Source organism: Lampris incognitus, chromosome 5 (assembly GCF_029633865.1).
Source record: "Lampris incognitus isolate fLamInc1 chromosome 5, fLamInc1.hap2, whole genome shotgun sequence".
Taxonomy (NCBI): Eukaryota; Metazoa; Chordata; class Actinopteri; order Lampriformes; family Lampridae; genus Lampris; species Lampris incognitus.
The window spans coordinates 32,981,643-33,009,561 of record NC_079215.1 but is presented as its reverse complement, the minus strand read 5'-3'; the positions used below and the strand labels follow the sequence as shown (position 1 = coordinate 33,009,561).

The window sequence follows — 27,919 nt, the reverse complement described above, 5'->3', positions numbered from 1 at the left end:
CATAATACCAATGGCATGAGCGCTGATGCTGAAATGATTAAATATACCATGCCTCATACAGCTCCAGTATAGTAGCCAGGCGAGAAGCAGAAGCACAGAGGGAATAATATAGTCTTAGATACTGTGGAGATGAAATGCCAATATACTATTACAAAGAGACACATACTCACGCACATATATGAACATACACAAACAAGATTTATGAGAATACAACTGCTTTTTTTAAGGAATGCACACATAATATAAGTTTAATCCATTTCACATTGGTGAATATGTCTAAAACCACCATCTTGCATTTGTTGCATCATCGAGCCTGTACTATTATTATTAGTGTATAATTCTACTCAATAGCCACCTCTCTGAGGCCATGTTTCAATCCACAATTTGATAATGTGGATTGGCTATAAGCAAAAATTACGAGCAGATAACAATAATAACAATAATAATAATGGATGGATGATCATGATAAGATAAATAATAATTATATATATTTTGAGCGTGCGCATTGATTAACCCGGAACTGTCCTCCTTTCCTTCGTTTCCATAGGTTACTGTCAACAACATCTACGGGCAGCTCCTGACTTTAATAAACGCAGGCAGCTGACTTTAATATCGAAGCCATCTGACATTGTTCGACAACTTTCTTCAAAATTGCCATTTCGGTGGTAACATGGGTCGTGATTTTTAAGAGTTGTGAATCTGTACATTGAAGAGAACGGTAGATTTTTTACCAGGCTTAGGTAAGTTAGCGCTATCGTTATACTGCCAGGTTGCCTTAACGGTTAGCTGGTTGCTAACTAGCTAGCCAGTTCACGTCAGTAACTAAAGCCAAGCGAACGCCTGTTTATTTTCAGAATGACAGGAAGGCATTTCAGGACTCTGGCTTATACCAAAAGCCCAAAGCTGTCGAAAAGAACAAATTTCCAGGTAAAAATCCAAATTAATCTGAAAAAGTTTGACGACAGTTATTTTCCCAATGGGGTGGTTATATTGAAGTTTCTTCTCAGGAGGATAAATCATGCGCTAGTGTCGCCGTGGGCGAGCATTACTTTAGACTAGCTAGTAAATGTAGGAAAACGGAGACACAGTCGTCTGAAGCCTGTTGTAAAATAACATGTTCATTCTGCAAATTGTGTCATCACAGGATGAACTTGAAGCTGCTGTCTCTGCCAGGGCAAAGAAAGCACTGGCCGATCAACGCTCCCTCTCAGATGACTTCAGTGAGGAAGAAAATGGTAAAGTTAAAGAAAATTACTAGCTATAATTTCTGTACAATATGATATATAGTGCTACTGGCAACACCAGTCCTTGTTTATAATCGAAAAATTGGCTGCTCCTTAGTCTCTGGTCCTCAGTCACTGCTGTCCCGGTCACCTGCTTTTAGCCACTATTCAGATACAGTGATGGCCTTACAAAAGTGTTATGACCTAGTGAAAATTCATCATATACTCCTTCACAATAAAAATGCACTACAGTATGAAGTATTCAGAAAACAGTCTGGCTGGAAAAGAAATACCTTGCAGGGTCATCTGGTCCACATACTATGTTGTGCTTTCATGGTAAAAGGCACAGTTGCGGCTACCTGAACAAGTTAATGTAGAGGAACAAAAAGGGCAATGCAAATGACATAAGTCAAACATTTTCTATTTACAGTTTTAGGCATTTTACTGAAAGTCTTACAGCGAGCCCAACAGTAGAATTGGCTTCAATTCCCAAATCACCAAAATTACAAGCAACCAAAGATTATTAAAATGTCATAACTTAATTACGGACCAGGGATACTTAACTCTTAAATAATGTACAATACCTCCCTCTAGCTGTTCATCGCAGGAAGGTTAAAGTAGTTGACATGTAAGATATTGTAAAATTGAGATTTGTTGCATGTTTTTTGTCATATTTGTTTCATATTATTTCACAGATTTTTTGAAAGAACTTCTCAAATCAAGAAAAAAGAGGACTGACACATTTAAGAGTTTGGGGAGTAAAGCAAGAAATAATGACTTTCAGCTTTCTGATGATGAGGGGGAAAATGTTCGACCAAAGAGAGTTTCTTTCCTGAAAACCCAAAGAATCAGTTCCCTTTCACTAGATAAGACTGCCTCAAATTCATATGAAAATGGACCACCCAGCACTTCCCTTGAGAGTAGCCATAATCAGAGTGACTCATTTCCTTCACAACACTCCTCAAATCTCAGTGAAGAGCAAACCAAATTTCAGGTTTCTGAAACAAGGAATGTGGATCCCACAAGAAAAAGTCCAAGTGATTCTCTGTCAAACCGCACATTGGAAGATAGTCAACCTGGCACACCATGTCCCTCAACACCTGGCAATGGTATGATGGAAGCCCTGGGTCCCTTGTCCTCTGAAATGAGTGAAGAGAGCCATCACTCGGTTCATGGAGAAGAACAGAAATCCCATACTCCACAACCATTGGGATCTGGCCTGAGTCACATGTCCTCAACAGGTTTATTTTTATAATGTGTTTTATCTCTTAAAGAATCAAAAAGGAAACATTACAAATTAGACAATATGGCTATATACGGTGCATAAAGATAGATGGATGGATTGCATTTATATATAGCGCTTTTCTAGCTGCAACATATTGAATATCAGTTCACAGAATTCTTGTGTGAGCATGTTGCCTGATTTTTAATAATACCACAATCCCCCATGTCATTCAGATAGTGTTATTGAGAGGGAGCCACCCAGACCCAAACCAAGAAAAAGGACGCTTGGATTGAATTTTCACACTATGGAGGAGTGGGCTGAAGATGCTGACTCTCCAATGACAAGGGCACCCACATCCTCTGTGTCTATTCCCCTTTCAACTGATACAGCCAGCAACATAACCACAATCTCCTCTCCAGACAGGATCTCTGCCAGAGACTATAATTCACATGTGAGTCTTGTTGTTTGTTTAAAAGGTGTATCATCTTTTGAAAAAAACAAAACAAAAACAAATTTGCTTTCTCAATTGATTTAAAATAGGGTTATTTTGATTATGTTTTCATAATAGGGACTGGAAGGAGGATAAAGATAAGCGATTATCTGCACAATGGTCTTCATCAGCTGCCTATTATTTGTCTGATGAAGACTATTCTAGGCTTAACATTGCTTAATGAATAAGGATATTTCAATTACAGTGTGTGAATGATGTCTTATCTTAATTACACCTGTCCTACTAAGGTTTGGATTTGCACACATTGATATTTTTTATTTTTTAGGGACTGGAAGGAGATGACAAATTGCCATGTAATCTCAGCAAATCATCTTCCTTTGCCACTAGTGAGCAGTCACACTTGTTAAACAAATCCACAGTTGGTTCCGGAACAAGAGATACAGGTGGGAATGCTAAATATTGCTTTATCTGGTCCAATTTATTTGCTTTTGACATTTTTATGTCATTTTTTTTTGTTCTTTTTAGATAACCTTACCTCAGATGACACTAAAGACTATGATGGAAAGTATTCATCATCATTTGAGGAACATCATGTAAGATATTACACATCAGGTTTTTGTGTGAAGTTATTAGGTAATGGAAAATGGTTGGTCTCACATATCTTCTGCTTGATCTATCTCCAGATTCTGATACTACTTCTTCATCTGCTAAGTGCTAGTCCATGTTGAGGTGCACACTATTTTGACTGGTTTGTTAATTAGTCTTCGAAGTGGTCTGTATTAAACAGTCTTCCCTGGTTACAACAAGTAATTAATATCATGTGTTCATCGCAGAAATGGATTAGACGTGGTAGAAGAATCTGAGTCTTTTCTATTTCATCTATAGGATTTTAAAAAGCATTCATAAATGTGTCTGGTGTAGCATATGCAATGAATCTAAAACAACAAATCAGTCAACTAGGTTAGTGGCTGGACCACGTATGATCAATGTTTGAAATTCTGGCCAATTTGTTACAGGGATAGTCAGTGGTAGTGTCTATAATGTGAATTCCTGGATATTAAATGTTCATCCGCAATTTTCTGTTGTGGTCCCAGCAATATTTGTTGTCAAAGTGTACTGAAGTAGCATATCGCATGACATGGTTAAGCTACATTCGAGTAAAAAAAAAAAAAGGTTATAAGTGCAGTTGCAAGAACAACATCTTGGGATGTTTGATTTAAAAGAGAACTTAATTAAATTTTAATTATATCTATTCTGAGTATCTGTTAACTGCCCCTCCTCTTTCATCTGCTTCTGTCTGCGGATGTGTCGTGTTTCTAAGACTCACTCTGTACTGACAGGTGAATTCACAAAGAATGTATTGCGGCCGCTGATAGCACCATGAATTGTGCATCACTTGCAATCACTATCTGCCCCGTCTCAAGGTCCGATTCACAAAAGATAATGCACTAATGATATTACAGCTCAAACACGCCCCTAAAGGTTTGCAGCTGAGTGCAATGTGCCCTTGTTTTGCGTCTGATTGCAATTGTCCATGTGGCAAATTATCAATGGTAGCTTTGCGCCAAGAACACAGCAGCCAGGTTCAATCTCCCTTGATATCATCAAGTATAGCAAGAATTGTTTGACCCGGCAACCTGTATCTGCGAATGATTTCGGTCTCAGTTAAATTGAAAAAGTGATATTCTTCTGTGAAATATCAAACACACCTGGCATGATGTAGCCTTCGCCTGGCTACAATCACTGCTGCTATGCTCACTGGAAAATCTGGGTGTCAGTTACCACCAACTCTGAAGACACCAATAATTTTCACTCTGTGTGTGGCTGTTAGCAGTGGTGTTTGTGAATTGGACCTTTTTGCAATGAGGCTCATTTGTATAGAAGGGGGGCAATTTTGCGCCAAATGTATGCATATTACCTAATTTATATATGTGCAAATAACAGCAGAGCACCAAGATGCTATTTGCTTGGCAGCGCAGTTAAGGGGGCATTTCACCCTTTGCGGGTGCTTTGAAAATTACACGGTTTCTTTCTCTTTTTTTTTCTTGTCTTATTTGTGCATGTTTAGCAGCCGTTTTAGCCTGCATTCCTTTGTGACTTCGCCAGTGGGATTGTTATTTGGGGTGCTTTAACTGTGTGCTCTCCCTCATGCCTCTAGGCTGACCAATCATGTAACTTCAGTGACATTGTTGGTCACCTGCACTCAGTCAGTCAGTCAGTCTAACATTATCGCTCAGGGACATTGGGTTTGTAGGCCTGGCCCGCCGGCCAGTCCTGCAAAAACATAAAAAAAGGACAAGCTGTATTATATCCCAGAATTATTGAACATGCATCAAGATGAATGATATTATAATGATAGAACATAGATTCTGTGAAAAAATCTTTATTTTATTCTTTTTTTTCAGGAGTCAGAGGATCACTCTGACCATTCCATCAGTAGAATTGCTCATAGTCATGAAAAATCAGTTGATACCAGGTAGGTAATTGCTTGTAATACCCAAATGTAGACCTTTTATGGCATAATGTAAAAAACACAGAAGAAATTGACGATTTTTTTTTAAAAATTAGGCCATCAAGCTCCATCGGTAAAAGCTCCCAGACATCCCAGAATGTGTGCTTCTCCCGAGTACAGTCAAAATATATGGGAACACTGAAGGTTCTGGACCGTAAAGTGCCCATAGAAGAGTTCCAGCCAGAAACAGCAGATTCACTCAGAGCTGCTGTTTACCAGGTCAGGACGATAATGCAGCAATGTGTCTATTGTCTTTATGTTATGACTTAGAGTGTAAACTATATGATGGATGAGATTTACTATTGGGCCCTGCAATGTTACACTACATAGTCTCTGTCTGCACAAAACATAATGGGAAAGGGCGTCCGGGTAGCATAGCGGTCTATTCCATTGCCTACAAACACGGGGATCGCCAGTTCGAATCTCCGCGTTACCTCTGACTTGGTCGGGTGTCCCTACAGACACAATTGGCAGTGTCTGCGGGTAGGAAGCCAGATGTTGGTATGTGTCCTGGTCGCTGCACTAGCACCTCCTCTGGTCAGTCGGGTTCAGGGGGGAGGGGGAACCGGGGGGAATAGTGTGATCTTCCAACGTGCAATGTCCCCCTGGCAAAACTCCTCACTGTCAGGTGAAAAGAAGCAGCTGGCGACTCCACATGTATCAGAGGAGACATGGTAGTCTGCAGCCCTCCCCGGATTGGCAGAGGGGGTGGAGCAGCGACCAGGACGGTTCAGAAGAGTGGGGTAATTGACCGGATACAATTGGAGAGAAAAAGGAGGGGGGAAAAAAACAATGGGAAAGGGAGCAAAATACGCTTCATACATTCTGACTTTTGGGAAGATGATCATCTGACACATTTCAATCCAATGACATATATATCCTTAAAACTCTTTAGATTTTTCATACTTGGTTTTAAGGAAGGCACTGTCACTACCGTGCCATGGTTATTAAGAGGCAAATTCGAGTTAGTCAGTTGAGTTATTGTTGACATACTATATATGAAAATGCCAACCTGCTTTGTTGCAGTTTATAGAATTTAGGAAAATAATTTTCAACAAATATCCCAATACCTGATTGTTCCTAATTGTGTACACAAAGAAGCACATTTTTATGTTATGAAATCTGACTTAAAACCTTACCTGCAAATTTTTACATTTTTGCCACAAAGAAATATTCTCTAAAGGAGAAATTACGGTATTCTGATCAACTAAGAAGCTAAACAGCTGAGTCCTCAATTGAAATATTAAACTGTTTAATATTTAGGTCTGTAAGTCATAACTAGAATAGCAATGATGCTGCACTAAATCTACGCTTGTTCTTTTATTCTGTCTTTTCATTGGAAGACAGCAGAACCTCTGGAATACATTTTCATTTTCAGTCTAGGTTAGTGAGTTAATGTCACCACCCCTCAGTACTCTTTAACTCTGATGACTACAGGAATGGCTGAAAAAGAAAAAGGAGAAGTTAAGGGAGAACATACGACTTAAGAGGGAAGAAGGAAATTTAAAAGATGAAAAACGTAAAAAAGTGAGTATATTCTATTTACTTTCAAATAAGAAAATATACCTTCACAAACCATTTTATTACTTTAATATAAGTCATCTAATTTTTGTGGTAATTGCTTGCCAACTACATTAAAACAGGATGAACAAGCTAAAAAGGAAGAAGCCGTTGCAGCCTTCAGGGCTTGGAAAGAAAAGAAAGGAGAAACTCTCCGAATAAAAGCCAAAGAAAAGCAAGACAATGTTAGAAACGAGCAAATAGCCATTGAAGAAAAAGAAGAAAAAATGCAAGCTGCTGCAAAGGTCTGTAGTTGATTTGTTGTGTGGTGCACAGAAGCTGTGTGGTGTTATTAATCAAATTCATTATGATCAAAATAGTGATATTTCTTAATTATAACAGGTGTTTGAAAAGTGGAAACAAGAACATGATGACTTGCTAAAGAAGAAGTACAGAAAAAAAAGAGAAAGTGAAAATAAATTTGAGCAGAAGAAACAAGAGAAGGAGGAAGATAGGATGCAAGATAGCAAATCCGCTTTTTCAAACTGGTAAGAATGAAAAGTTGACTTTTTTCAATTTTATGTATGTGCTCATTTATCATTATCGTTGGTTGAAAATGTAACTTAAGTATTTCAAAACACTCATGATAGAAGGTATTGTGCTTACATCTGAGGTATCTCCAAATTTCTAGGAGTTGCTGTACTATGCTTTATCAAAAACTCTTAACAAAGGTCATCGATCTTTCAGGTCAAAAGACATCAAAAATTAATGAAGCCCTTATAAAAGTATTTTCTTGTTTTTTTTCCCTAAAAATATTTAAGGAATGAAACAAAGAAAAATCTTCTGAATGAAAAGGTCAAGATCGAGCGCAAGAAACATCAAAAAGAAGCAGCGGAAGAGCAAAATAAGAAAGAAGAAAGGGATAAAATGGCTTTAGAGATGTATGAGAATTGGCTGGTAAGTCGCAGTACAATCAATAACATCTCACTGGAGCCTAAGACCTTTTTATTGCGATGTCTTTCTCGGTTCCTTTTTTCTAACTGGACTTACTGTGCAACAACAAATACTGGTACAAATATATTATAAGTAAGTGTTTTATTCCAAGAACTGGAGAACTGACCTTGTGAGCCAAACCAGTCTCACATGTTGATCATGCTGAATTTCCTTGGAAATTTTCTAAATTAAAGCAATTTCAAAATGGTGGGACAGTCCAAAAAGTGGATGGTCCACTAACAGTTTGGAGACTGATCTAGGGGGCTGCATGGTTGAGATGCCACTTAGCAGAATTCTCAAAAAAATGGCAGTGGAAATTAAGGGGTGGATTTTAAAATGCAGATATCGATGTTGGCAGCCAATAGACACCTACATGTTGCACACTGTGTCTGTGTAGTGACTTGCTCCGTCGTTGTTTACAATTCTGCTGCATCACATTTTTTATTTTTTATTTTTTTTTTTTTTTTTGGATTTTTCCCCATTTTTCTACCCAATTGTAATTGGCCAATTACCCCACACTTCCGAGCCGTCCCGGTCACTGCCCCCCCCCCCCCGGCCGATCCGGGGAGGGCTACAGACTATCACATGCCTCCCCCGATACATGTGGAGTCGCCAGCCGCTTCTTTTCCCCTGATGGTGAGGATTTTTGCCAGGGGGACGTAGCACATGGGAGGATCATGCTATTCCCCCCAGTTCCCCCTCCTCCCTGAACAGACGCCCTGACCAACCAGAGGAGGCACTAGTGCAGCGACCAGGACACACACCCACATCCTGCTTCCTACTCGCAGACATGGCCAATTATGTCTGTAGGGACACCTGACCAATCTGGAGGTAACACCGGGATTCAAAATGGCCATTCCCGTGTTGGTAAGCAACGGAATAGACTGCTATGCCACCCAGATGCCCTACTGTATCACATTTTAACCAAGCGAAGACCTTGGATCAGTTTCAAAAGCTGTGAATGGACTATACATTTTTGGATAGACCTGCTTTTTTCCCCCAATGAGAGGAAGGTTTTGATAAGAGTTTGGTCTGGCTTGATAGCAGTCTAGTTCTCAAGGCTACCTTAAAGTATTACACAATTAAGAATTATAATGACTGAAACAAAGAACAATTGATTGTCATTGTGGAATAGATTATACTTTTTTGTCTTTTTAATTACTGAATATAGATGATAATAAACCTATTTCTATCGCACCTTTCTAAACAATGTTGCAATCAGAATCAATACTTTATTCATCCCCGAGGGAAAATTGGGTTCTATTACAGACACTCAAGCTCTAGTAAGAAAAACCTAAAAACTAACAAGATACAAGATAACAAGAAAATAGAAACAAATAGAAACAAGAAAAACAGAAACAAATAGAAATAAAAGATAAAATAAGAAATAGAAATACGAACAAAATATATCAACAAGCATGGTGCATATAACACCCTATCTGTACTGCACTACTGCAGCACAAAAGAAACAAAACTCGACAGAATAAAACAAGTCGAAGGGCCAGTCCAATGACCAGTAACTCCGAGTGTCTGACACTGAGGGAGGAATTGTAAAGTTTGATGGCCACAGTCAGGATTGACCTCCTGTGGTGCTCTGTGGTGCTTTTCAGCAGAATGAGTCTATTACTAAAAGTACTCCTGTGCCCAACCAGCACGTCATGGAGTGGGTGGGAGACATTGTCCATGATGGCACATAATTTCAACAGCGTCCTCCTCTTAGAAACCACTGCCAGAGAATCCAGTTCCATCCCCACAATGTCACCAGCCTTACGGATCAGTTTATCAGCCTGTTTGCATCCGCTACCCTCAATCTGCTGTCCCAACACACAACAGCAAACAGGAGCCCTGGCCACCACAGACTCATACCACATCCTGAGCATTGTCTGGCAGATTTTGAAGGACCTCAGCCTCCTCAAAAAGTAGAGACAGGTCTATCCCTTCTTGTAGAGGGCATCAGTGTTCTTAGCCCAGTCCAGTTTATTGTCTATATACACCCCAGGTACGTACTTGTAGTATTCCACAGTGTCCACACTGACCCCCTGGATGGAGACAGGGGTCACTGGTGTCATGTCCCTCCTCAGATCAACAACCAGCTCCTTTGTCTTAGTCACGTTGAGTTGCAGATGGTTCCGCCCACACCATGTGACAGTTTCCCACCACAGCCCTGTACTCTGAAGCCCTGTACTTCTGAAGATGGTAGGACTCTGTCTGGTAGTTGAAGTCCGTGGTGTAGTGGGTGAAAAGGAAGGGAGACGGGACTGTCCCCTGTGGAGCCCCAGTGCTGCTGATCACTCTGTCTGACACACAATGTTGCAAGCGCATATACTGTGGTCTACCAGTAAGGTAGTCAACAATCCAGGACACAAGGGGGGCATCTACCTGCATTGCTGTCAGCTCTCACCCAGTAGAGCTGGTCGGATGGTGTTGAAGGCACTAGAGAAGTCAGAGAACATGACCCTCATAATGCTTGTTGGGTTATCCAGGTGGGCATAGGCACAGTTAAGAAGGAAAATGATGGCATCCTCAACTCCCAGTTGGGGCTTGTAGGCGAACTGGAGGAGGTCTAAGTGTGGCTTGACCATGGGCCGAAGCTGCTCCAGGATGAGTCTTTCCAGGGTCTTCATAATGTGTGAAGTCAATGCTACTGGTCTGTAGTCCTTGGAGTCCCTGGGACGCGGTGTTTTAGGCACAGGAACAAGGCAGGGCGTCTTCCACAGCACGGGGACCCTTTGGAGTCTAAGGCTCATGTTGAAGACATGGTGAAGCACTCCAAATAACTGAGGGGCACAGACTTTAAGCACCCTGGGGCTAACAGCATCTGGGCCTGCCGCCTTGCTTGCGTGAAGTCTCATCAACTATCTTCTGACATGGTCAACCGTGAAGCACACTGTAGGTGTTACAGGTAGGAGGGAGGGGGGGTTATCAGGTTGGAGAGGGCCATTAGGCCAGGAACCCAGGGAGCGGGGGAGAGTAGGGCCCCCACTATAGGCTGGGGGGATGTAAGGGGGAGGGGGACAGTGAAGTTGACGGTTGATGAAGGCAGGCAACAGATGAGACCGGGGGGGGGGGGGTCATTGTGTCAAATCTGTTGAAAAATGCATTAAGTTCATTGGCCCTGTCCAAGCTGCCCTCCACTCCTCCGCTTCCAGTCGGCCTGAAACCAGTGATGGTCTTCATACCACTCCAGACTTCTCTCATGTTGTTCTGTTGGGAGTTTCTGCTCCAACTCCCACCTGTGATTATCTTTAGCCTCCCTGATTCTCACTTTAAGGTCTCGTTGGATTTTTCTCAACTCCTCCTTATTGCCACCTGTAAAGGCCCTTCTTTACAAGGTGCCTAGATAAACATCACCATTGCAGATTACATAATAGTAACTACATATAATAGTGTAGACTAAAAGAAAGGTACTAAAAATATAACAATCAAATGGCAAAGTTTTTCTTTCCTTCCCATATACTTTTTTACACGAGGGTGGTCCTAGTGAGGAACAATGAGGAATAATTAGCTAACTACATGATGGGACTTGGACCTGACAACAGACAGGTCTCAATGCTAATGTGAGGTTTTTTAGCTTCATGCTACCTGGTTAATCCAGCACGAACTAATTAATGAAATGTTACAATTATCTCCAGCCAATTTGATGGCAAGGATACCTGGTGAGAGTCAAGCATAATGTCATGCTTTATATAGAATATTGCTCACAAAGTTATAAAGTTCATTCAATGATTTTTATATGAACATATTCTTGGAAAAGAGAAGAAAATAAATAGAAAATAAAAAAACAGTTGTGCTTCTATCTCGTAGGAGAGTAGCCTACTTCTCTCTCTAAAGCCTATAGCCTACAGACAGAAACTAAATCTGCAAAGCCTGTGGTTAAAACTGTGAGGAGATGGAGCATTGAGTCAAAACTGGAGCTTCAGGCCTGCTTTGACTGCACTGATTGGAGTGTTTTTGAGGCTGCATTTACAGACCTGGACAAACTTACTGACACTGTGACATCTTACATCAACTTCTGTGAGGACATATGGCCTACAGGAGTGAAAACAGAATTCTGTACAATCAGGCCAGGAACACACTAACAAAGGAGATCAGAGTAGCCAAAAGGGGCTACACTGAAAAGCTGAAAAAGGTTTTCAGCTAATGATCGTGATTCTGTTTGGAGAGGCCTGCAGGACATCACCAACTATAGGAAACCCTCCCCCCAAACTGTAGAGAGCCTTCAACTAGCTGACGACTTGAATGTGTTTTACTGCAGGTTTGATCAGCCCACTCCCACACCCCTCACCCACTCCAACTCAGACATTATACAACCAACTGTACCCCCTGCATCACCCCCGACTCCCCACCAGCACTGAATGTCTGCAAAGAGGATGTGTGTCATCTCCTCCAGAGACAGAAGATCAGGAAGACACCAGGCTCGGATGGCGTGTCACCCTCCTGTCTGAAAGTCTGCGCAGACCAGCTGTCCCCCATCTTCACATGGATCTTCAACAGATCGCTGGGGCTGTGTGAAGTCCCCTCCTGCTTCAAATGTTCCACCATCATCCCGGTCCCCAAGAAATCCTCAATTTCTTGACTGAACGACTACAGGCCTGTCACCCTAAAGTCTGTGGTCATGAAGTCCTTCGAGAGACTGGTGTTGACCCACCTGAAGGACATCACAGGCCCCTGCTGGACCCCCTGCAGTTTGCTTACTGGGCAAATGTGTCAGTGGATGATGCAGTCGACATGGGACTGCGCTACATCCTGCAGCAATTGGGCAGCACGGTGGCCCAGTGGTTAGCACTGTCGTCTCACAGCAAAAAGGTCCTGGGTTCGAACACTGAGGTTGTCCAACCTTGGGGGTCAACCTAGGTCGTCCTCTGTGTGGAGTTTGCATGTTCTCACCGTGTCTGCAGTGGGTTTTCTCCGGGTGCTCCGATTTCCCCCACCATCAAAAAGACATGCATGTTAGGGTTAATACTCCTGTCTGTGCCCCTGACCGAGGCATGGCAAGGCGAACTGGAGTTGGTCCCCGGGTACTGCACAGCAGCTGCCCACTGCTCCTAGCTATACAGCTAGGATTGGTTAAATGCAGAGCATAGTTTCTCCACGAGATTAATAAAGTATATCAAAATCAGATCCAAAAAAACAAAACAAAACAAAACAAAAAACACCTCAACTCCCCAGGGACCAGAGGTGGATAACCTGGCTTCAGAAAGTAAAAGTCCTACCACGTATATGTTCCACCCATCCACTACACCAGCTGAATTTAATTAGCACAACTCTTCAGCCAGGTAATCACCATGAAATCACCTTGTTAAGTGAATGGCTAGAACAAATACATGGTAGGACTTTTCTTTCTGAAGCCGGGGTGTCCACCTCTCAGGGACGTATGCAAGGATCATGTTTGTGGACTTCAGCTCGGCGTTCAAAACCATTATCCCAGAAATCCTATTCACCAAACTCACCCAGCTCACTGTGCCCGCCTCCACCTGTCAGTGAAACACAAACTTCCTGACAGACAGGAAGCAGCAAGTGAGGCTGTGGATAATCACATCCAGCACCCAGACAGTCAGTACTGGCACCTCCCATGGATGTGTGCTCTCCCCACTGCTCTTCTTCCTCTACACCAACGACTGCACCCCAGTAGACCCATCTGTTCAACTCCTGAAATTTGCAGATGACATTACAATCCTTGGCCTCATTTGAGACGACGATGAGTCTGCATACAGATGAAAGGTCCAACAGCTGGCCCTGTGATGCGGTCACAACAACCTGGAGCTGAACATGTTCAAAGCTGTGGCGATGATAGTGGATTTCAGGAGGAGCCCCCATCACTGCCCCCCTCACCATACTCAACAGCACTGTGTCAGCTATGGATTCCTTCCAGTTTCTGGGTTCTACAATCTCCCAGGACCTGAAGTGGGAGTCCAAAATCAACACAGTCATCAAAAAGGCCCAGCAGAGGATGTACTTCCTGTGCCAGCTCAGGAAATACGACCTGCCTCGGGAGCTATTGATCCAGTTTTACACTGCAGTCATCGAGTCTGTTCTCTGCACTTCCATCACTGTCTGGTTTGGATTGGCCACCAAACATGACAGGAAAAGACTACAACGCACAGTCAGGTCTGCAGGTCTTATCAGTGCCGATCTGCCCACCATCCAGGACCTGTACACCTCCAGAGCCAGGAAACAGGCAGCAAAAATGACTACAGACCCCTCACACCCTGGACACAACCTGTTCCAACTTCTCTCCTCTGGTAGGCACTACAGAATCAGAATCAGACTACTTCATTCATCCCCGAGGGGAAATTGGGTAACAATTTTGGAGTATAGAACACTGTACTCCCTAAACACCAGACACAGGAACAGTTTCTTCCCCCTTGCCGTTACACTTATGAACAGTGGCATTGTGCGGTAACCCTGGAACACTATAATACCCACTGTATCTACAAATCATATATATTTATTTTAGCCTAAAATACAAATTTGCTATTTATTTCACTAACTACTGTATATCTGAAAAGGCTGTACATTAAAAAATCCACCTATTATATGTATAAAGTAACTTTTTTTAACCATTCAATATTTCTAAGCACTCCTTGCACGCTTCACTTCTTTGTACTATTTGTTTCCTGTTTATAGTTTACAGAAAAGCTTTCATCTGTAAATAGTCATTCCTTCTGAAGATTGCTGTGTTGTTATTCTGTGTAAGTACATTGGGAGACACTAAACCAGAGTCAAATTCCTTGGATATGCAAACATACTTGGCCAATAAAGACGATTCTGATTCTGACTCTGATTCTAAAAATACCCATAAACCTCACCTCTCCATTCACACCTTGCAGACAGAGGGGACTGATGAGGGAGATTTGCAACCACATTCTTCTTGGGACAGGTGGTTGCAGTTGCAGAGGAGCTGCACACACAATCATGTGATTGCGTTTTGCAGTAATTCCAGACATTCCCTACCTCTGTGCTATATCTTCATTGTGATATCTTTGTGTTTTTATTTTTTGTGATAATTGTTTTTGCATTTTTATTTTTTTATCAGGCAAGGAAAGAGCGAGAACGGATAAGACAGAGAGAAGAAAGGAGGATACAGGCTATCCTTGAGGACAGTCCACCTCCCCCTTGGAGCCCTCCAAATAAAACAATACCATTCAGAAAATAACTCTCACATCTAACACACCAAACAAATATATTATATTTTTGTATTTATGTTTCATTGCATACTTTTTTTAAACTTTATAATGATGTTTGCATTCTCAGTTTTAATGTAAATGTATTATGTGAGGTGTAGGACTATATTTCTTTTTTTTGTCAGCGATGGAAAATTATTACCAAGATTTGTGTCAGACATTATATTTTATAGGTTATATATTTTGTCAAATCCCAGTCTAAGGAAATTAATATGCCACGTGGGCAGGATTCAGTGAAATACTAAATTTCGCACTAAAAACAGATAGTTGATGGTAATTAGTTTTTAACACTTTCTAAAAGTTGCAGAGTCTCGGTGTCAAGAACTTAGCTGTCTCTTCTATCCTAGCCCTCAATGTTGAAGGTAGCAGTTGGACCAGAGAACGTAAAATAAAGTTATTTACTACCTTAATCTCAATCGTGTCAGGGGTTGACCATTCACAGGGCTATACACCAAGTGTTATTCAAGCCAGTCTAACTCTAATGTGTATGTGGCCAATACTTGCAAGGTCATCAATCAACAGTAGAAAATTATTTTATTTTGCCAGAGTGTGTATACTTTACATGAACAGCAACCACATCTGTGTTGAGCCATCTCTTTGCTGCTTAGGTATGCATTACAACTGGTCTCAAGCTCAAAGTGAAGTAATGTCACACATTTCCAAGTAGAGATGTGGGCTGTGTCATTCTCAGACAGTTAGAGGATTCCAAATGAGTACAGTGCAGCCTCACACCCAATTCCTGGTGCTTTATTATAGGGTCATTCTTAAGATGACTCACTTGTCATTGCAACAAGAATTCCCGTATCATTTTAGAGACGCTAAACTGAGCTGAAGAGATCAACTTTGTTAGGAAAGGACAGAAGTTGAAGCCCTCAAGCACACAAATGCTAGTGCTGTTTCTCCAGCACAATTTCCCCCCTAGGTTGTCACAGTGGGCATATGTTGCACTATTGATAGATCAATAATATGGTTAAACTAGAACCGCCACCTTGTGTTCTGCAACAAATGGCACACAACAGTTCTAGGTAACTAATAAGGTATACTATATTAGGCGACACAAAGGTATACTCTGGACCTTCTGAAATGTTTCAGCCACCTCTGAAGATGGCTCTGGGGGATCAGAATGCAGAGACTATAGTAGGATATTGTGATTATTGTCTTGTTTATCAAGACAAGAGTATTGATAAATAACCAGTGTAAAAAAAAAATTTAAGTCTTATGCCATTTTTTAGCTACACAATGCAAAACAATGCCATACAAGCGATACAAATGCTGCTCCTGTGCATACATCAGCATTGTGTGTGTGTGTGTGTGTGAGAGAGAGAGAGAGAGAGAGAGAGAGAGAGAGAGAGAGAGAGAGAGAGAGAGAGAGAGAGAGAGAGAGAGAGAGAGAGAGAGAGAGAGAGAGAGAGAGAGAGAGATAATATGGTAGGCAATTTTAATCCATTACCAGTCCTTTGAAAATTCAAGTCTACTCCAGGTAATTGTGAATCCTGAAGCATCTTTGTACATTACTTTTTTTTTTAATGTTTACCTGTTTTATAGTGGGCCCATTTTAAATCCATCAACAATAAACTAAGCTCATGACAACTATCTTTAGTGAGCAAACAGATCAAATTTAATCAATAATCAGAACACAAAATGTAAGATCATAATATTACAACATTTTAATATTACAACAATTGAAAGGCTGTCATTTCTGCATCCCATCTCCATTATCAGCAATTTCACTTGGTTTGTGTCCTTGTCTTTAAAAGTTTCAGGACCCCTTATTTAGGGATCAGTTATGCAAGCCTGATTATTAACTTAAATTACAGGTTTTAACCCCGCAACCCTGAGCGCAGGATAAGCCGTTTGGGTATTGGATGGATGGATTACCTGTTTTAACATTTTACTTAAAAAAAAAATTTCTTTTTCTTTTTTTTAATGTCGGGGTCTTGTTTACGAGTGAGGGTAGGATTGAAACTGGAGATTGACAGGCGGCTTGGTGCAGCCTCAGCAGTAATGCGGACGTTGTACCGGACCGTTGTGGTGAACAGGGAGCTGAGCCGGGAAGTAAAGCTCTCAATTTACCAGTCAATCTTCGTTCCAACCCTCACCTATGGTCATGACTCAACCCGATATCAGAGATTTCGTTCTTATATTGATGAAAATTAATCTATTGAATCATCCACCAGTGGATGATTGTTTAACTTTTTTTGTCCTGCACTGGACGAATTTAAGCCAATGGAGATTTCAATGGACTGTGTTTTTCATGCAGAATTGGACGTTTCATTCAGAAGGCTGTGAGAGATCCTATCATTTCAAAACTGACAGGGTAGATCAAGCATGTTGTAACTAGCCGATATATCACTGTTCAGTTCAGGGAATGTATATAATGTTTAGTCAGTTAGATATTTTTGCTGTTCAGTGAATGTATATAATATTATATTGTATTGACGAGATGACAGAGGAAAACAGAAAAACACTAGCCACACAGGTCACAGTGTTGATGCAGTGAGGCCAATTTCTAACAATAAGCACCAATCTAAACCCCAGGCATTCTCACAGATCATAACGAAGTGCAGTAATTGTGGAGGTAGTCATGCAGCTAAAAGGGAAAAGTGTCCTGCCTTCGGACAACTGTCATAATTGTGGGAAAAAAAATGAACCACTACAAATGCTGCTGCATGTCTAAACCACGGAGTCAAAGCAACCCACACAGAAAGGCTTTCAGACAGTCTGCATGAAGTGACAGTAGATCAGCCCACAACATGTGAAGATGGCACATTTTATGTGGATGGTGCCGATGTTGACAATCATGTTGACTATCAATTCTCAAGCCAATGAAAAGGAACAAGGATTTGTCACAATATAGTACATAAATGGCAAGTCTATTGAAATGAAAGTTGACACAGGAACAAAATGCAATGTGATGTCACAAGAGACTTTCAAACGAGTGACTAATGACAAGCAACACATACAACAGAAGAAAGCTGCAAACCTCGTTGCTTACGGAGGCACCAGAATCGAAACAAAGGGCTTGGTCACATTGTCATGCTGTTTAAAGCATCACACACTGCCTTTCTTCATAGTGGAAAGAGATGTGCAGCCACTACTTGGATTTCGTGCATGCATGGACATGGCAATTGTCAAAATGAGCCCCGATGTCCACCAAGTCACCATGGAGAGCAACACAGACTTAAGTAAACAGATTCTCACACAGTACAAAGACGTGTTCAGTAATGAGCTTGGTGAACTTCCAGTCACATATTCCATGACGCTGGGTACCAGCATACAGCCTGTGGTCCGGCCAGCCCACCTCATCCCTGTAGCGATGCAAGGAAGAGTTAAAACGGAACTTGAACACATGCAAAGCATAGGTGTCATAACACCTGTCTCTGAGCCTACAGACTGGGTTTCCTCCATGGTAGCAGTGCACAAGAAGAACAAACAAGAAATAAGACTGTGCATCAATCCAAAAGACCTCAACAAAGCATTGAAAAGGCCCCATCACCCCATGCGTAGTGTTGAAGAGGTAGCAGCACAGATGTCAGGGGCAACAGTATTTTCTGTCCTGGACGCGAATAACTCTTTCTGGCAGATATGTCTTGACAAAAAATCTTCAATGTTGATGACATTCAGTACTCCATTTGGGCGCTACATATTTCTACGAATGCCTTTCGGTATTAACTCTGCAAACGAGGTATTTCAGCGCTCGATGGAACAGCTGTTCACGGGCTATCCATGCTCAGTCATTGTCGATGACATCATCATCGAAGGCCGTGGAGTAGCTGAACATGAGGCCAACCTGAGAAAAGTGCTTGAACGAGTGAGAGAAGTCAACCTCAGGCTAAGTCCAGTCAAGTGCAAGTTTCGCCTGGACCAAGTAGGCTATGTAGGCTACATCTTCACAAGCGAAGGCCTAAAAGCCAACCCCTCTAAAACTGCAGCTATCACTGATATGCCAGTCCCCACAGATATCACTTCACTACAGCATTTTCTTGGAATGGTAAATTACCTTGCCAAGTACATTCCAAACTTCAGTGACATTGCAGCGCCTCCAAGGCAACTGACCCACAAGGAGACAGTGTGGTGCTGGTTCCAGCAGCATCAGGAGGCATTTGACCGCCTCAAGTTGTGCCTATCCAGCCCACCGGTATTGGCGAACTACAATGTCAAAGAGCCAGTCACACTCACCTGTGACGCATCATGCTATGGACTCGGAGCTGCATGCATGCAAAACGGCAGGCCAGTAGCATTCACATCACGTACCCTCACAGTTACGGAGACATGATATACCCAAATAGAAAAAGAACTTCTAGCTGTTGCGTTCGTCTGCACAAAATTCAAAAACTATGTGTACGGAAAGTCCACAATTGTGGAAACCGACCATCAACCTCTGGTGACGATCCTAAAAAAGCCCATTCACACAACCCCTGCCCGTTTCCAGAGAATGCTACTCCGCCTACAGAGCTATGACGTCAGCTTGGTATACAAAAAGGGCAAGCACATGTACCTGGCTGACACTCTCTCAAGAGCTCCAAATGCACAAGTCTCCCCGAGCCCTGCTGAAAGGGATGCTTATGAAGTCACGTCGGTGAGTTACATCTCCACAGCTCGTCTAGAAGAACTCAGACAGCACACAGCAAAGGATGAAGTGCTACAACCCCTCAGTGCCATCATTCAAAGAGGATGGCCCACCAGAGAAAGCCAGCTCAAGCCTGCTGTCATTCCTTTCTTCCCCTACAGAGACGAATTCACAGTTGAGGAAGGGATCACCATGAAAGGCCACAAAACAGTCATTCCCTGGTCTCTGCGCAGAGAGTACTTCAACATCATGCACAAAGGCCACCCAGGTGTTGAAGCAACTAAGCGCAGAGCTAGAGGCATCATATTTTGGCCGGCAATGTCAAACGACATCACTGAAGAGCTACTCACATGTGCAATATGTAACAGCACCAAGTCCCACCAGCAAAAGGAACCTCTTCAACTCCAACCAGTTCCAGATCTCCCATGGTCCATAGTAACCACAGACATGTTCGAACGGTGTGGCAAACACTACCAAGTGCTCGTAGATTCATATTCTCACTGGTTCAAAATTGACCTTCTCCGTGACCTAACATCATCAGCTGTGGTATCCAAATTGAAAAGACAATTTTGGTCCATGGCATACTGCACACCCTCTTCTCTGACAATGCTAGGCAATACACCAGTCAGCATTTCAAGAAATTTGCCAAACAATGGGATTTTGTCCATACCACCAGCAGTCCCGAATTCCCACAGTCCAGCAGGCTTGCAGAGAGTGCGGTCCGAAGTGCCAAGCCAGTGTTGATCTTTCCTGCTCTCAGCCCCAAGACTGTAGTCGAGGAACACAGGGGAGTATTTCCTCCCGGGCCGAAGTTTCATTTAGTAACTCGCTTCGAGATCAATGACCCACTTTACTCACACAACAGTCGTAAAAACATGCACAGGGACACCACACTGACCTTGAGAAATATGCTGTATTTATTAGTGATACCGTGACTTCTTACGTAAAATGTATTTGCTATCTTATTAACTTGCTAACATTAATTCCTGCTGTCGTTGCACTGCTCCATTTCTTTTCGTGCCGACACTCAACTAGATTCACACACTGATAGAGAAATCTCATAGAGATGGGGCTGACGTCTTCTTCAATCTCCTGAATCTCAGAAACATCCCCCGCAATTCAACACTGGGCTCCCCTGCTGAACGTCTGATGTCACAGCAGACACGCACAGCCATTCCAGTGTGTACCAAACTACTGGAACCGGTTCCGAAGGACACCCAGTGAGTCAGCGCCCAGCTCCTCAACAAAAGACTCACTCTAAAACACCAGTACGACAAGTCAAGTCGCCCACTACAGCCTTTAACAGAGGGACAGGTGATTCGTATGCAGACCCCCAAAGGATATGACCAACTTGGGACTGTAAACGAGAGGAGCAAGGAGCCACGCTCTTACGTCATCCAGTCCAACGGGAAGACATACAGGAGGACTCGCTGCCACATCCTTCCTGTTGCAGAGCTGCCACCGTCACAGTTCCATGCGGAGGACCCAGACTCAGAGAACATCAGCCCCTCTACAGGGAACAGTGTACCCCTCACACCACATACACCAGAGCCAGACATCAATGTATTTCTGATTTTTCCCCATTTTCTCCCAATTTGGGACCCAACATACTGTCCAATTATCCCCACCTATCTAATGTGAATGTGTCGCTCCCTGTGGGATCACCATGGCCCCGTCCTCCACATCTCTGTGCTCTATGGCGCTGCCCTCTGCCTCCAAAGCCTCCTCCTCCACCTCTCCCATGTTCATCGACATCTAAGATGATGACATAAGATAACAAATGTCTCACAGTTTAAAACAATTAGACCAGTACAATACACAACTATAAACAAACACGAGGAGTAGTTGTTCTGATACCGATACCAGTATTTGAAGCGTCTCCGATACTGCCTAAAATGCTGTCGGTATCTGCGACGGTGAGTATGCAGTCTATTAACCAATCTGATACCATGTAATGTATCACGTCATTACGCTACACAGGCAAACAACGCAGCGTAGCGGTCTGTTCCGTTGCCTACCAACACGGGATCGCCGGGTTGAATCCCCGTGTTACCTCCGGCATGGTCGGGCGTCCCTACAGACACAATTGGCCGTGTCTACAGGTGGGAAGTTGGATGTGGGTATTTGTCCTGGTCACTGCACTAGCGCCTCCTCTGGTCGGTCGGGGCGCTCCCCGGATCGGCAGAGAGGGGGTGGAGCAGAGATCCGGGACGGCTCGGGTAATTGGCCAGATACAATTGGGGAGAAAAAGGGGGGAAATTGGGGGGGGGGCTCACATGTTAGAGCGGAAAGTTTGATGTTTAGTCAGAGCTGTCTATTGCATCCATTCTCTATGCATTTTTTCACGTTTTACAAAGGGATTAACCTGAGCTGGACCATATTGGATCGGTAGTCGGTAAAAATGGTATCGGAACACCTCTTAAGAAGAGGTTAGCATTTGTACATTGATTAGCAATTGTTATTAGTGTATTGTAATTTGTAGTGTAACCTATTTTTCTGGACTTAGCCTGTTAGTGATTTTAAGTTCCTGTTATAAGCTGTTGCCACAGTATATGCCTTGAGCTCTTATTTTGAAGGCTGAAGAGAGAGCGGAAGTGCTGTACGCAGTGTTGTTGCTGTGGAGTTCTGTTGGGGGAAGAATCCAAATAAAGTGGTCCTCGTGTGAAAGTGGAACCTCCGTATTTGTTATTTTATAGTTTCATACAGTATAGGCGACATCTACAAACCCTCGGTTACATTGGTGGCAGCGGTGGGATTCGGAAGTGTGCAGATCCTCAGAAGTCTCTTCAGAGCGCGGGAATAACAAAGCGCGAGGGCGCACTTCCGGGAGAGGGTGACGACTGTAAACTACTAAGACAAGTTAGCCCCTAGCTAACGGGTCTGACCCTTTAGCCGAGCGGTTAGTGATGTCGCCTTGTGGTGCAGTACACCCCGTATGGAATCCCGCACCAGGCAAGAAAATAACCGGTTACATTGGTGGCAGCGGTGTGAGATGGCCCGAGAGGCCCTAAAGATGGATTATGTCAACACCCACGTACGCCAGCCTCCCACTGAAAGCAGTGCAGTGGCTATGGTGCACTCCATATCTGATGGGAGTGGTTTGTACAGAGCTATGGATAGACTTACTGCGGATATGAGGGAAATGAGGATGGAAATGAAACAAATGGCAGAGGAAAACAACCGACTGCGATCCAGCCGCTGGAGAGATGAACGGAAAGCCCCTCACCCAGTATGTGGAGGTCAGTGTCAGTGTACTTGTGGGGAGCAGGGCTGTCGGTCTCGCACATGGGGTGAACAGAGAGGGTGTTCACCTGACCGTGGCTGGCGCGAGCGCTGAGCAGAAGGAGGCCCCAGGGAGAAACAGGGCTACTGGACCCCCTGCAGTCCCAGACCTGCTAGGAGCCCCTCTAATGAGGAAACACAGAGACAGCGAGGCATGCATTTTCTCTCCCCCAAGAGGGAAGACTCAGCAAACCAGTCAGGAAAAGAGATGTAGCTGATGTTGCGGCCCAAACACCAGCTACAGAGCCTATGGGCCCTCTGGAGGGAGGAATGCTTATCCCCTCCCCGAGTAATGCCATGACATCAGACAAGACAGAGCAGCGAACCTCATACGTGAGGGGAAGCATTGAAGGGACTGAAATTAACATATTGGTCGATTCAGGGGCAACCGAGTCGTTTATCAGTGACAATTTCCGCATGTCTGTTCCAGCCCTGCACAAGCGGCCCCTAACAGCGGACTTTATTGCTGCGCGGGCAGTTAATGGACAGATGCTTGACACACTGGGTACCATAACAGTCACACTGCATCTGGGGAAGACCTCCCGGCAGCATGTTTTCCACGTCATTAGGGAGTCCACACAAACAGCGCTGCTGGGCCTGGACTTTCTTGTCACAAATCACGCCCTCCTGGATTATGCCCGTGGCAAACTGCAGCTATGGGACACTGTACTTCCACTTCTGAGAGGCAAAGACCTGATTCCTGAGTGTTGTAATGTTTCCATCGCCACTGTCATGACACTGCCCCCCCTCACCGAGACGCTGGTGCCTGTGAGTGTGTCCCCACCTGGGCCCGTTGACCAGCTCCCTGACTTTGTGGGCTACTTATCACCCAACCTCAAAGGCAAAAGTGAGTGTGTCATAGCTCACACAGTGACATCTGTGAAAGACGGGGTCACCATAGCCCGTGTGTTGAACCCTACAAATCAGGACATTATACTGAGGGAAGGTGTGCACCTGGGGGAGTTTTTCTCTGTGGATGAGTCCGAAATCGTGTCACTCCCACAGGTTCCGACGGAGACTGTCTCTGCCATTTCATCCAGAGATGTGCCTTTTGTGTCACTGGAGGATACTGGCAGGTCGAGGTCGCTGAGGGAGACAGGGAGAAAACTGCCTTCACAACGGGCCGGGGCCTCTATCAGTGGCGGTCGATGCCAATGGGCCTTACTAACTCACCTGCAACATTCCAGCGCATGATGGAGCTGGTGCTCAGAGGACTCCCATGGCAGGTGTGTATGGTGTACCTCGATGACATTCTAATATACAGCCCCACCTTTGAGGACCATCTCTCCAGTTTGCGCGAAGTTTTCTCCAGGATTCAGGCAGCCGGCCTCAGGATGAATTCTAAGAAGTGTCACCTGGCTCGAGATCATGTAGTGTTCCTGGGACATGTTGTTTCTCGCCACGGCTTACAGCTCGACCCTCGAAACACAGATAAAGTCAGAACCTGGCCCACACCACAGAATCCAACCAAAGTGAGAGCATTTGTGGGCCTTTGCTCTTACTACAGACGCTTTGTTAAGGACTTTGCCCAGCGTGCAGCTCCTCTGCATCGCCTCACCTGCAAAGACACACCTTTCAGATGGACAACTGAGTGTAACACAGCCTTTGAGTACCTGAAAGGGGTGCTTTCATCTGCTCCGGTTGTCACCATGCCTGACTTTAACATCCCCTTTAAAGTGTACACGGATGCCTCCATGGAAGCAGTTGGGGCTGTATTGGCTCAGGACAGGGACGGACTGGAGCGAGTGGTGGCATACACTAGCCAATCGCTCACTTCCCCGGAACGGCGTTGGTCTACATTTGACAGAGAACTGTGGGCTGTAGTGTGGGCTATACGCCAATTCAGACATTACTTTGGATCAGCTGCCTTTACCATCGTAACTGATCACAAGCCACTGCAGGGCCTGCGCGGCATTTCTATTGACAAGGATCCCACGGGACGCAGAGCGAGATGGGTATTGGAACTAGACCCTTATAACTGGATTATACAGGGACGGGCAACGGCATACTAATGCTGATGCACTCTCACGGCGTCCTCAGGACCCCGAGCACAGGGTGGTAAATATCACCACGTGGCAGCCAAAACAAGTGAATGTCATAGGCTCGGAGGAAGGGCCAAGTGTTCCCCAAACAGACACTCAGCTGCTTCAAGCACCCGCTGGGAACTCCCAGATCTCTGACTTCGACGCAGGGGAACAGCGTGTGGAGAGGAGCAGTGAGACGCAGGATTTGTCTTTCATGCATGCACTGTCACATGATGGAACGGAAATGAGGGAGCTACAATGGGCTGACCCAGATATTAGGCAGGTATTGAACTGGATGGAGAGGAGTGGTTTTCGGCCACCTAGGGGGTGGATAAGAGGTAGCTCCCGGTGGCTTAGAAAATTATGGCCTGAATATCCCCGCCTCTCTGTTGTTAATGGACTACTCTGCAGGGCGGTGAACTCTCCCCTCACCGGAGATGCTCTGTGTCAGGTTGTCATGCCCTCCTCGGTGGTCCCTGATGTGCTGCAGCATCTGCTTGGGGGCTTTACATCGGCACATTTCTCAGTGGAACGTGTGTGGGAACATGCAAGGAAAACTTGCTACTGGCCTTCCATGTTCAAAGATATTCAACAGTGGTGTGAGCAGTGCATCCCATGTCAAACCCGCAAGGCCCCGGTGCCTAAGCATCATGCACCGATGGGGAGCGTCCGAGCAACTCGGCCATTCCAGAGAGTGGCAACTGACATCCTTAAACTGCCAGTGACTTCTAAGGGAAACAGGTATGTGTTAGTAGTGGAAGACTACTTTACCAAGTATGTGAATCTGTATGCTCTCCCTAACCAAATGGCCCAGTCAGTAGCACAGTGTTTGTTTGAAGACTATGTGCTGGTGCATGGCATTCCTGAAGTGGTCCACAGTGATCAGGGCCGGCAATTTGAAGCTGAGATTGTTCAAAGACTGTGTCAGCTCCTGGGAATTAAGAAAACACGCACTACACCTTATAATCCCAAGTCGGACGGAATGGTTGAACGCTTTAATCGCACTCTCATTGACCAGCTGGCCAAATCATTGCTCGCCTGTGGTGGTGAGTGGGACGATTATCTGAAACAGGTGGCTTTCGCCTATAACACATCTGTTCATGCCTGCACCAACTACACTCCGTATTATCTAACTCACGGACGGGAGGCTCGTGTTCCCGTGGATGTGTTGGTGCCATCTCTGTTGGTGCGTTCGGACTTACCTCTTTCTCATGCTGACTTTGTGGCCTCTCTGGCAGAGAGGCTGGAGACTGCTTTTGCTGGTGCCAGGCAGGGTGGCGCTGACGCTCACGAGAAGCAGAAGTTGTACTATGATGGAACGGTCCGTCACCAGCCGTATGCAGAAGGGGATCTGGTATGGCTGCATAATCTGACAGAGGACCGTATGAAACTTGCTCCCCACTGGAAGGGGCCCTACAGGGTCCTGTCTGTGTTGGGCTCTGAGGGTAAACCTGGACTCACCTATCATATTGGCAGCCCTTTGGACTTTGATGGACAGGGGCAGGTCGTCCATTATGATAGACTGAGACCATACACACTACTGGTGGCTGCTGGTTTTTCAGATAGCCTGCCGGCTTCTCCTCTTCATGCTCCCTCGCTGCTGGACGAGAGGTCGCCAGAGAGGGACTTTGTGTCTGAGGAGCCGCTGGCCTCTGGTGACACAGGGACTGTTCGGATTACAGGCACCAGTGAGCCACTACAGACTGTTGCTCGTTCTGGGAGGATTGTGAGAAAACCACTTCGTTTCAAGGACTTTGTCACATTTGGTTAGCTGTTTGAAAAACAAAAAACAAGAAACATCACAGACAAGTCAATATGACTGTTGGAATTTCTGTTGAATGTTTGTCGGGGTCACTTGACATGTTTTTTTACTGTGATGGTACATTTTTTTTCTTCTCATGTGTATATAGTATGTCTGGATGCTATGGTGTATCAGAACTTTCCGGTGTACGTGGGGCATAGTGTGGCATACTTTATTGAGACTGTGCAGTGACGTGAGGGATAACATGCATAATGTTATTGTTAAGATTTTGTTTTATGGTGTTGGGTTCCTGTCTGGGGTTTGCAGATTGATATACACTTTTTTTGGTTGCAGGGTGTGTTTTCTGCTTTATATATGTATATTTAGGAGGACAGGTTGATAATGTTTTGGATAAGCCTGTGTTTTTTTGCACTTATAGTGTTACTGTTTTGAAACGAGGACGTTTCTTTTTGTAGGAGGGGAGGTATGTAACCTATTTTTCTGGACTTAGCCTGTTAGTGATTTTATGTTCCTGTTATAAGCTGTTGCCACAGTATATGCCTTGAGCTCTTATTTTGAAGGCTAAAGAGAGAGCGGAAGTGCTGTACGCAGTGTTGTTGCTGTGGTGTTCTGTTGGGGGAAGAATCCAAATAAAGTGGTCCTCGTGTGAAAGTGGAATCTCCGTATTTGTTATTTTATAGTTTCATACAGTATAGGCGACATCTACAAACCCTCGGTCACAGTAGTATAATAATGTAACGATCACGGATAAATAGGCTCGCTAGCCCCTGGCTAACAGGTCGGAGCCTTTAGTCGACTGGTTAACGTTGTCACCCGTGGTGCGGAGGCCCAGGTTCGCGTCCCGGCTGCGGCGGTTCCCGAGCTGCTCCGTGAATTTGCTACATTGGTGTCAGAAGTGGGATGGTGAGATCGTGAAGGACCGTGAGGTCATCGGAAGCGTTTCCCGAAGGACGTGGTAACGTGCACGGATAAATAGACGCGCTAGCCCTCGGCTAATGAGTCGGACCCTTTAGCCAAGGGCGACAACTGGTTAACGTTGTCGCCCGCGGTGCAGGAGATACGGGTTCGCATCCCGGCTGTGGCGGTTCCCGGGCTGCCTCCCTAATCGCTACATTGGTGTCAGAAGTGGAATGGTGAGGCCGTCGGAAGCGCGTGCGCCCAGAGGCGTGAGGGAGCTGGTATGCTGAAGCGCG

At 44.3% G+C, this 27,919-nt stretch overlaps 1 protein-coding gene across 1 annotated transcript; it reads left to right on the top strand.

Moving 5' to 3' along the window:
- Positions 1-643: 643 nt before the first annotated feature.
- On the top strand, positions 644-15,486 carry map9 (microtubule-associated protein 9). The gene is made up of 14 exons (XM_056280603.1): positions 644-740; positions 855-927; positions 1,145-1,235; positions 1,919-2,464; positions 2,682-2,899; positions 3,225-3,342; positions 3,425-3,492; positions 5,305-5,375; positions 5,468-5,630; positions 6,849-6,938; positions 7,055-7,216; positions 7,314-7,459; positions 7,733-7,868; positions 14,941-15,486. The coding sequence occupies exons 2-14, from the start codon at positions 856-858 to the stop codon at positions 15,058-15,060; spliced, it is 2,001 nt and encodes a 666-aa protein (XP_056136578.1). The 5' UTR covers positions 644-740; position 855; the 3' UTR covers positions 15,061-15,486.
- The last annotated feature ends 12,433 nt before the right edge of the window (positions 15,487-27,919 follow it).

Coding starts and splice junctions, on each gene's coding strand:
- map9 (XM_056280603.1), top strand. CDS start 856: ATGACAGGAAGGCATTTCAGGACTCTGGCTTATACCAAAAGCCCAAAG. Junction 3,493..5,304: donor CATCATTTGAGGAACATCAT/GTAAGATATTAC, acceptor CTTTTTTTTCAG/GAGTCAGAGGATCACTCTGA. Junction 6,939..7,054: donor AAGATGAAAAACGTAAAAAA/GTGAGTATATTC, acceptor ACATTAAAACAG/GATGAACAAGCTAAAAAGGA.